Source organism: Perkinsus marinus (assembly GCF_000006405.1).
Source record: "Perkinsus marinus ATCC 50983 genomic scaffold scf_1104296934586, whole genome shotgun sequence".
NCBI classification, from domain to species: domain Eukaryota; phylum Perkinsozoa; order Perkinsida; family Perkinsidae; genus Perkinsus; species Perkinsus marinus.
In genome coordinates, this window is record NW_003214716.1 from 1 (window position 1) to 9,717 (window position 9,717).

Genomic DNA, 9,717 nt, shown 5'->3' on the forward strand with positions numbered 1-9,717 from the left:
TATTAGGACTCCTAACGGCAATTAAACACAACGTAAAACATTATACAGCTAAGAATTGAACCTGGATCGATCGAACAACAGCCGCAAACTCTACCACCCCACCATTTTATACTTGATATAAACTAAATAAGAATCCGACAAAGATAGTGCCACAAGGCGCCATTCAGCAGATTTAACAGATAAAACCTCTTTTATTATCAACTGATACGCGTAATGAATGATCCAGTAATGGACCTTTATGGATCTTAACGTCTTCTGATATGGAGGGGTCTTGCAGTAAAAAAGGCTTGACTCTACCGAAGAGTAGCATTTGTAAGGAGTTTCATACGAAGCTTATAAGCTTCAGATAAGTATCGAACTTGGTAAAGAGTTTTGTTAATAGTTGTAAGATTTTTGTGCAAGTTACAAATTAATTTAAAAATGTGCTCGCAGAGTTTCGAACCAACGACTGTTTGGCGGAACGTAGCGAGTCGTCTTGTACACCTTTAACGTTAGGATGGTCGGTAAAGTACCCCCCGAGGTACTTTACCATTAGGATGAAAATTCCCTTAAAAATATAGCTTGTGAAAGCCGAGCGTCCTAACAGCCTGTTTTTGAGGATAAAGGCATCCTAATATCCTAAATCCTAACGGTAAGGATCCTAATGTCCTAAAGTCCTAATCCAACCTAAGTAAAGGGCCCTTGTGAACGCCATTTATCCTTAAATTGCATCCTAATGGGTTAAAATCTTAACATTAGGATGCTTGTGAAATAGGCCCCAGGTTGTTGTTACTAAGGAGGGTATGAATGTTGTTAGGAAGATGGAGGCTATTGGTTCGTAATAATGTGTGTTATGCATGATGTCTAGGTCGATGTTATCAATAGACGCATAGGTTCATCATAATGATGTTGTTAATGTGTGTTATACATAGTATAATATTATGATGTTATCAATATTCAAATATCAACATCGTAGAGGTGGTGGACCATCAATACTATTCGAGAACCCAGCTAAAGGTCTTAGTGGTAGTAGTAATACTACTACTACCTGATCATCATCATCATTTTAGGTGCTCTTGTCGCCTTGAATCTTGGCTCATTCTTATGCATTATGATTGGTGTCATATTTACACAATTGAGAGGGGAGAGTTGTGATGATCCATTATCTGCTTATCTAACTACATTGGCTTTCTTTGCCTTATTCCAATCCTTTGTATTCTTGTAATAATATTGTAGTTTTATGATGATGAATATTAGTAGCAGCATTAGTATTATTCTCAGATACATAAGTAGCAGTAATTATGGTTCTGATGTTATATGGGCTTGTATTACATTAGTACTTTTTACTATGAGTACTATACAGTTCTTGGTGCTATCTTGGGGTACACTTATGATATCGCAAAATCTAGCATTCCTAGGGGTTTATCAATGTATCAAGTGTATGGATCCTATAGTAAGTGGATAATAGTAGTTAGTAGTAATACTTATTGTATGTAGACCAAAGAGGAACGTGATGCTTATAAGTGTCTACCTGGGGATGAATGTAAAGTATGGACTAGGACAACATCAGTAATAATAATAACACAACAAGACAACAACTACTACTACTCCTATCATCATGTATACTATTATATATTGCTTACTACTACTACTTTCAGTTTTGTCCACCATTTGATGAGAGTGATATAGCATGTGAACTGGATACATTATGTTCGAAGACTTCACCCTATCTATTCTGGTTATCATTGATAGTAACTATATTATATATGCCTCTTATGGCTGGTACATCTTATATACTATGTGCTAGATTCATACCATCATTCATGTCACAATTAAGGCCTAACACTTCATCATCAACATCAAAATAATAGTGTATCATCATCTCTAAGAGGAGTAGTTGTGTTATTATTATTACCACTAGTATGATCATCATAGATATTATTATCCCATAATGGCTCAATCAGTTGGTAATCTTGCTACATTAACATCAGAAGCTGAAGGAGTATTCTTATCTAATGGACTTACTGCTGGTGTTAGATCTGATGGGAGGGTAGGCGGTAGCGATAGCAGCGGCCTACTATAACATAATGTAACTATTCTTGCTCTCAGAACTGTCATGATAGACGACCAATATCAATAACAACTAATACGATAAGTGCAGCTAATGCTAGTGCTACATTGGATTGTGATAATACCCATATCATCGTTGGTATCAAAGTAGTAATAATACTCATGACATACTTCATCATCAATTACATAGACTGATATCACTACATTACCATCCGGTGCTGTTAACCGATGCCGATTAGTACGTATAGGTGTGGAATGCCCTGAGCAACCAGGAGGTAGTAGTAGTAGTAGTAGTATGGGTAGTACTAGTAGTATTGGATCTATTATCCTATTCAGAGGAGGAGCAACAATTGAACACAGCATTGGATGTATTGATGTTCAAAGGCTTAGATGAGACATGCTTGATAATCGATAACCCTTTTGCATGGTAATAGTAATATTGAGCATGGTGTGGAGTATACTTATAGGACTATATCCATTGATATACTCATTACTGGTGTAATACATCCTTCTATAGTGGAGTTATCATCACTAGCCATAATAGCAGCATTTAAGGGGTAATATTCAGTTAGATATCAGTATGTAGTATTATCATCATCATCAGGTTATGGTTACCTAAAGTAAGTGTAATACCTCCTTTAGAGGAGGGAGAGAAACCCTCAATCAATCTAGAGGAGGAGGATACTAATGGTAATAATAATAATAATACATAGTCTATAATTACATATTGGTAACTTAGGACATGATATAACCCCATTGGTATCGGCCTTGCCTATATGTGTAGTATCCGGTATTAATGGTCCTAGGATGGTGGTAGATGTAAGTGCTGCTGAAGCGAAGTCATGTAGAGGTAATAGTGGTGATAATGATAATAGGGTATATTATGTGGTAATAGGTGTATTAGCAGTAGGAGTGGATAGGAAAGGATGTATAGTTAGTATATGGAAATGGAATATGATAGTGAGAGAGGAAGCTTCCTGTATGGGTATGGACCCTCATGTAATACTACTACTACTATCATCAGTATCATCATCGTAACATATGATAGTTACTACCAGAACTATTAATCCATGCTCAAGAAGAGGCATCACATCTCTATGATGCATTACATCGTGCTGGTGGATTATTGCAACATCAGCAATAGCAACAGTCAAGAATAGGGCGGCAGTTAGTCGATATCATCCTTATACACCAGCAACGTTTCCATTATCAATACTACTCTGTTATACTTAGCTTAATGGAATAATCAGTCTTATTGGTCTCACTTCAGGAAGGGTGAGGCGGCGGAAGTCATCATCATGTTCTCTACTGAGGATGACGGTATAGAAGGATACACATTCATGTACAACTCGTATTGATGATAGGATGTGATAGGACTAAACTCATCGGCTATAGATAGTTATGTTCCTATTTAATTCGGCACCCTTGGAGGATCGGTTACAAGTTTGAAAGGCACTGCACCTGGGAAAGGGGGATATCCATCGGCATAAATAGATATATCGGGAGAATTTGATATTATGTGGAGAAATGTTATATACGAGAAGGCAATATCCGTTGTCACGACCTTACTATTGAGAGGGGGGAATTAAATCGTCAGGTTCCAAGTGGTAACCAACCTTGAGAGCTCGATTAATGCCAACCTCAATATATGAAATAATACAATAAGCTGCAATAAGTTGCTAAGGTACAATCATATTAACATCCTAGTCATTGACTCGACTAACTCAACAGGATAGGGAAGATCCTAATAGCAGCATCAATAGTAGTAGTAGTGGTAAGAGGAGGAGGAGGAAGGGACACTATCCCAGTAGTAGTAGGAGTCGACCTCCTCAAGTGATAATGTTCGTACATACTAGGGATGGAGACGGACAATAATGTTACATGATATTGTATACAAAGGGCAACATCAGCTCTATGCCTATCATTACTCCACAAGTGTCAATGGATTGATGCTTTTATCTCTTTCCTCTGGGGTTAGTGAGAGCTCCACTTCTACACCATAATGATCCGATAACTGGGTGAATCCAAACTCCTAATGAAGAGCATGTATGAATAATGAGCACTACTCTCCTGGAGAATAATATATACCCGTATATAGTCAATTGTTGAAATGTTGTTGTCATGTAATACAATACACGAAGCAGCATCACACGAGGTTACTCACCTGTAGTGGATCATTAGTTGCTTGAGAGAGGGCATACAACCTTTCTCCTCTACGCTGTGTTAAATGAAAGCTATTCACTTTAGCTGATTTCACACTCACTGATGGTGTTGCCTTATTATCTGCCAATACAATGATAATATACTCCCAATAATACTTTACCTCACTTACCGACGATGTTGGTGGTGGCTGAGGGGAAATAGAATATATAATCAAGTGATTGATTAGTCTGTTCCCCATGTCCAGTCCAATCAATAGGATCAGTCAATGCTGTTTCTGATGGTACGAATGCACCTAAGAGGATGCACCAACATTCCTCGATTCCTTCTCCTACTCTTAGTACCAGTGTACTCCAACGCTCCTGCTGATGATCGAGTTGTAACATCAAAGTCAGCTGAGGCGTAGGTAACAGGATGCTCTCCGAGCTCCTCAAACAGGACATCATGTGTTACACCAATCTGTCGTAACTTGGAGATTATTAATTTGAACCTGTTACGGTAGTACTAGTAGTAGTACTCCTCCTTCTTGTTGTAAGACGATACTTACTCATCAGAATCATCTACACCATTATGTGGATTAGTTCGGGCATTACAGTTGAAATCACCCACTAAAACTATGGGATGCTTGCGTGATAAAGGTCCAACTTCATTATTACAACACCTACAACAACAACAACTCATTTCACTATCGATATACCACTTCACTAGTACCTATTAATAGAGTCACATTCTTCTTGTTGATGATAGGATGGGTCATCACTTGGTCTTCCTATAACCTGATATTAATGGTCATCATTACTCGCAGTAACAGTACATACCTCCTGTGTTGGTGGCCTATTCATATCAGCAGCTGAAGGGGAATTATATGAGTCTGTGGTACTCAACGCTGAACTAAAATCAATATCGAATAATTACGCCTTACAATAGACCTTATGATGAATCTGACCTTGTATGAGGTTTGGATAGGATGTCCTCAATGTTCATCATCATACAAGGTACTGCATTAATATTTTCTTCACTTGTGCATTTCTTTATAAAGTCGACCAACTCATCGATCTGACTCTGCCGTATCTTAGCAGCTACCTCCCCGGCTTTATCTGGATAAACTTCAGTCTGTTATGGTATATGATTATCATGTACTATCTACCACTATAACTCGCTTGAAGGTGTGTTGAGAAAAGATGAATGAAAACTCCCGGAGCTGGGTTTAATAGGGCATATAATGCACCTGAGAGCACTGCCATGTACCGTCCAAATGCTAGGAGGTATTATCGTGATGTCACGAAGGAGTGGTATGGTATTATTATTAATACCTTTAGCTGCTAGTTGATCTGAGAACACTCCGGGTTGATAGACTATAGCCCGTGATCGTACAATACGCAATCGTGATAATATGATACCTACAAAAGCATCATAATCGTTGCTCCCCTTCTCCTCTTTTTCCTCATAGTACTACATCCACCATCTACTAGGAAACCTGAGGATCTCCGTTGGGGTGATGTAACCTTCCATCTAAAGCCCATCCTCCTTGCTCGTGCTATAAGCCTTTTACGACGAGCAGAGAAGGCACCAAACATCTCCTATGAAGACATATGGAAGATATTTCATCACCTTTGCCCTCCTCTTCCTCCTTACCTGTAAACAAACTACATGATAACGTTGTAAGTAAAACTTGATAAACTCTTCCAATCTTTGATCTTTATAATCATCATCTACATTGTGGGTGAATCGAGGTGCCGGAGGACGAATGAATATGTTATAACTAAGGGGAGTAGTGCATAAGAAGTACTGTATCATTTACGGTATTATTATTATTACGATAATATCCGAACATTATCAACTATATTAGAAGTCTCATGGAGTATCTCCAATTCATCTAGATCATCATCATCAGGTTCATTACCAATAACAGCAGTAGACCAACCTACTATTACCATCATAATGGTAGTGCTCATTATTGTTATTATTACCATATGGTAGACATCGACACATGGACTGTCGAAGCATACTTCCAAACCCTCCCCCTATTCCTCCTCCTACTCCTCGATTCAATATGTAGTCCATGAAGTGTAATAACAACGACACTGGCAGCAAGGTTCGGTAAACTCTAGTTAAACTCATATACTCAACTTCCGATCCCTATTATCATATACTCTATGCTATCCTCCTTCTTAATTCATTGAACCACAACCCCGACGACGACGACGACGACCTAGACAATAATTTGGTGACTTCCCGAGGTCCTCTCTCGAAAGGCTGGGGTTCAATCCCGGCAAGGAGGTGTTTATCAGTGACGAATATTCGCGCCACGAGTGAGGAATTAATAGTGGCGCGCGAAATGTAGATCATCTCCGGTCGTCGTCGTGGTGGTCTCCTATCAGGTTGGTAATAAGTTATTATTATCTGAAGCGTTATTATGACCAACATATTCGGCTCCCTTACAGCCGATAATGCATTCGGTGGTGATAATTCATCAGGAGGCAACAACAATTCTCTTAACTTCAAGGTAAATCACATAAGATGGGCATCATTATTATACTATTACTTTTCAGCTTAATGAACGAGGAGCATCATACGAGGGTAACATCATCACTCGAATACTCGGGTGCCTTGCAGCTCTCGCTGTTCTAGTGGTATCTATTCTAGGGCATTTCTCATTCGCCGAGGAAGTAAGTCTAATAACTAACAGTTGGGATAATAACAACTCAATAGTATCTCTTTACATACATCATAGTTGTTATTGGAAATACTGGTGAGATGCAGCCTATATCGTTGAACCCTCTTAGGGGAAGAGTCCTTACATCTGAATGGTGTTCGCAGTAGCAATGCACTCCATGGAACATAGACTAGAGAGAGAATACTCTGTACTCAGCTGCAGCTGCAGCAGCCTCGCTACGAACATATATACAGTTTACTGCTCAATGAGTTTAATTACTATCATAAAGGGGTATTCCTTATGACCTCTATCTACTACCCGCGCAGGTTCGAACCGCCCTGACGACAATGCTGTGTGTTCTGTACTTGGTCATTGGTATTATACTCATTCTAGTAGAGTTTATGCCAAGAGGATCACTAGCTGCCGCCATATTCGAAGAGGCACAATTCCTCCGTCATCTATTTGGGAAATCTGTATTATACCTCTTCCTTGGCTTACTCTTCATATGTCAAGGAGTAGCTTCGAATGAGAGCAGTAGTAAGGTATCATCATGGATGTTCATTTCAGTGGGAATCTACTTAATTGTTATAGCTATTATATTCTTCCTTATGGGCTGGAAGCTCAGATCATATTAATATCTCAATGACGATAACTTTCTATATACTGGCATGTTCTTGTTGGAACATTAACACAGTGACAACAACTGAGTTGAGAAACATTCAGGGTATTGTGGTAAACATAATAATGAATAAATATCACTTTTGCCCAAGGGGCTTGAGTTTTTCAAGCAACTCTTTATCCCTCTTAGCAATACCCTTTCTTGATATCTTATTAGTAGCAGTAAGACACTTATTATCACAAGTCCAAGGGTCTATAATCAACTCAATGGCTATAAGCTTCTCAATAGGCATTAGATGACCTTCTTTATGACACTCAAGGAGAGACCTCAGGACCTCTTCATTAGCTTCCTTCTTCCTAATAAGATCCTGAAGAGCAAAGGACATCGTCGAAGGTTCGATCCCTGGCAGCGACAATTACTAACCTGAACATCCTTATATTGTATATTGTTATCCTTAGCCCATTTGATAATAGCCTTTTCCCTAACCTGTACTATGGCAACTGGACGATCCATCGTACCATCACCATATACCATAAGGCCACCAGCTAAGGCATCTATGTATGGTGAATCTGAATATACCATTTCCATATTCTCCAATGCAATGTATTCTCCTCCTTTTAGTTTCACAAGGTTCTTAATCCTATCAATAATCCTTAGAGTTCCATCAGGTAACCATTCACCAATATCACCAGTCTTAAACCATCCATTAGGTAGGAAGGATTCTTTAGTCTTATCTGGTAAACGGAAGTAACCATAGCTCACAGAAGGACCACGTATCATAACTTCACCACGACCAAGACAAGGTTCACCATCAGCATTTACTCGATCTTTACTAAGATAGGGTTGTCCATTACTATCAAGGATCTCTGCCTCATCCTTCTCATCATCATAGCATGATCTTAACATAATCTCAACACCAGGTATAGGTGGTCCAACATTGAATACACGAGTATCACCAAGTAGTGAGAAGGATGCTCCAGCACATGTCTCAGTGAGAGCATAACCTTGTACAACATAACAACCAAATGCTGTACGTATCCAATCTTGAATATGAGAAGCTAGAGGACCTCCACCGGATAGTATACCATTAACTCTACCACCAATCATATCTTCTATCTTCTTAAATATGAGTTTATCAAATATAGGTGTATAACGACCAGCATTGAGTGCTGATAATTTCCATTCAAATGCAGCATTAACAAGTTGTTGTTTAGCAGCAGGTAGCTTGGCAACCTCTGCCTTCGCACCCTTCATTATAACCTCATACACTTTGGGTACACCCATAATAAGATGTGGTTTGAATTCCTGTAAAGCACCAGTAGGACGAGCACCAGTATTAGATAATGTTCGTGGATCAGCATAACCAATATTACCTCCAAGAGATAGTACACCAATATGTATAGCAAGCTCAAAGATATGTGATAAAGGTAGATATGCAACATGTGAGAAGTGTGGTGGCATAGCAGCAATACATATTGGTATTACTGAACCAATGGTAAATAATACACTCGAATGAGGCATTACAACACCTTTAGGTTTACCAGTAGTACCACTAGTATACATAATAACTGCTACTGAATCTGCAGTAGCTTCTTCTTTTATATCACTATTATCAACACATTCTTTACCAATCGACAATGCTTTAGCGTATGGAATAACTTTGATACCCTTCTCCTCCTGTTCGGCACTGAAGACTTCTTGTTTGGCCTCTTTAGGATCCACATTGAGATCGGTGTATATAATATATTTAAGAGAGGGCATTTCACTACGTCGAGCAATAATCTTATGTACATTCTTCCTGTTACAAAGTAGAGTAGTCCTCTGACCTTCTTGTACAGCCTGTACTACAGCATCGGGACCAAGAGTACCATAAACAGTAGTAACGAGCATATCCTGAGTCCATGCCCCAAGAGCAGCAGTAATCCACATATCACATGTGTCCTCGAATATAACAATTGAATACTCACCAAGGAGATCATTATCAAAGTCTTTAGTATGGATTTGTGGTTTGTTACCAATATAACGTAGATAGGCACCGAATGCATGATAATTGGTAGAAAGCTCCTTGTAAGTAGTCCAAGTCGTGGGACCAAATACACTTACAGGAAACCTAAGGAAACGACGACAAGAGGTGTGCACTGAGCACTACAAAGAATAACTATAATAATAAGGCTGCTGCTGCTGCTGTTGCTGGAAGTACTACTTCTGTCCCACATCCTTCGTTCCTAGGTAT

At 39.0% G+C, this 9,717-nt stretch overlaps 4 protein-coding genes across 4 annotated transcripts in view; 2 read left to right on the forward strand and 2 right to left on the reverse strand.

Annotated features, from left to right (window-relative positions):
• The first annotated feature begins 1,924 nt into the window (after positions 1 to 1,924).
• Pmar_PMAR019308 (Exosome complex exonuclease RRP42, putative) lies at positions 1,925 to 3,227 on the forward strand. The gene is made up of 9 exons (XM_002784787.1): positions 1,925 to 2,029; positions 2,089 to 2,196; positions 2,240 to 2,324; positions 2,386 to 2,476; positions 2,517 to 2,606; positions 2,654 to 2,739; positions 2,789 to 2,899; positions 2,945 to 3,048; positions 3,098 to 3,227. The coding sequence occupies exons 1-9, from the start codon at positions 1,931 to 1,933 to the stop codon at positions 3,191 to 3,193; spliced, it is 870 nt and encodes a 289-aa protein (XP_002784833.1). The 5' UTR covers positions 1,925 to 1,930; the 3' UTR covers positions 3,194 to 3,227.
• Positions 3,228 to 3,792: 565 nt separating this feature from the next.
• Pmar_PMAR019309 (hypothetical protein) lies at positions 3,793 to 6,279 on the reverse strand. Its single transcript, XM_002784788.1, has 14 exons — positions 6,180 to 6,279; positions 6,028 to 6,133; positions 5,845 to 5,971; positions 5,666 to 5,789; positions 5,523 to 5,609; positions 5,357 to 5,446; positions 5,156 to 5,306; positions 5,028 to 5,100; positions 4,921 to 4,985; positions 4,757 to 4,870; positions 4,554 to 4,699; positions 4,382 to 4,504; positions 4,214 to 4,332; positions 3,793 to 4,081 (listed from the first exon to the last, which is right to left on the reverse strand). The coding sequence occupies exons 1-14, from the start codon at positions 6,271 to 6,273 to the stop codon at positions 3,974 to 3,976; spliced, it is 1,527 nt and encodes a 508-aa protein (XP_002784834.1). The 5' UTR covers positions 6,274 to 6,279; the 3' UTR covers positions 3,793 to 3,973.
• A 346-nt stretch (positions 6,280 to 6,625) lies between these two features.
• Pmar_PMAR019310 (hypothetical protein) lies at positions 6,626 to 7,016 on the forward strand (the record flags this gene model as incomplete). Its single annotated transcript, XM_002784789.1, has 3 exons — positions 6,626 to 6,715; positions 6,762 to 6,878; positions 6,996 to 7,016. The coding sequence occupies 3 exons, from the start codon at positions 6,626 to 6,628 to the stop codon at positions 7,014 to 7,016; spliced, it is 228 nt and encodes a 75-aa protein (XP_002784835.1).
• Positions 7,017 to 7,575: 559 nt separating this feature from the next.
• The window catches only part of Pmar_PMAR019311 (Long-chain-fatty-acid--CoA ligase, putative), a gene marked incomplete at its 5' end in the record, with an annotated part of 2,265 nt that continues 123 nt past the window's right edge, over positions 7,576 to 9,717 (reverse strand). The window contains 3 exons of the mRNA XM_002784790.1: positions 7,576 to 7,851; positions 7,908 to 9,629; positions 9,688 to 9,717. The exon at positions 9,688 to 9,717 is cut by the window's right edge and continues 4 nt beyond it. Coding sequence (XP_002784836.1) covers positions 7,621 to 7,851; positions 7,908 to 9,629; positions 9,688 to 9,717 — 1,983 coding nt within the window. The 3' untranslated portion in view covers positions 7,576 to 7,620. The remainder of the gene's footprint in view (positions 7,852 to 7,907; positions 9,630 to 9,687) is intronic.

What these genes read in the sequence shown, in the direction of transcription:
- Pmar_PMAR019308 (XM_002784787.1), top strand. Translation starts at nt 1,931, where the DNA reads ATGGCTCAATCAGTTGGTAATCTTGCTACATTAACATCAGAAGCTGAA. An exon ending in GTGTTAGATCTGATGGGAGG is followed by an intron (nt 2,030 to 2,088) that starts GTAGGCGGTAGC and finishes TCTTGCTCTCAG; the next exon opens with AACTGTCATGATAGACGACC. An exon ending in GTATGGGTATGGACCCTCAT is followed by an intron (nt 3,049 to 3,097) that starts GTAATACTACTA and finishes AACATATGATAG; the next exon opens with TTACTACCAGAACTATTAAT.
- Pmar_PMAR019309 (XM_002784788.1), bottom strand. Translation starts at nt 6,273, where the DNA reads ATGGACTACATATTGAATCGAGGAGTAGGAGGAGGAATAGGGGGAGGG. An exon ending in GAATGTGACTCTATTAATAG is followed by an intron (nt 4,871 to 4,920) that starts GTACTAGTGAAG and finishes TTGTTGTTGTAG; the next exon opens with GTGTTGTAATAATGAAGTTG. An exon ending in CAACTAATGATCCACTACAG is followed by an intron (nt 4,082 to 4,213) that starts GTGAGTAACCTC and finishes GCTCTTCATTAG; the next exon opens with GAGTTTGGATTCACCCAGTT.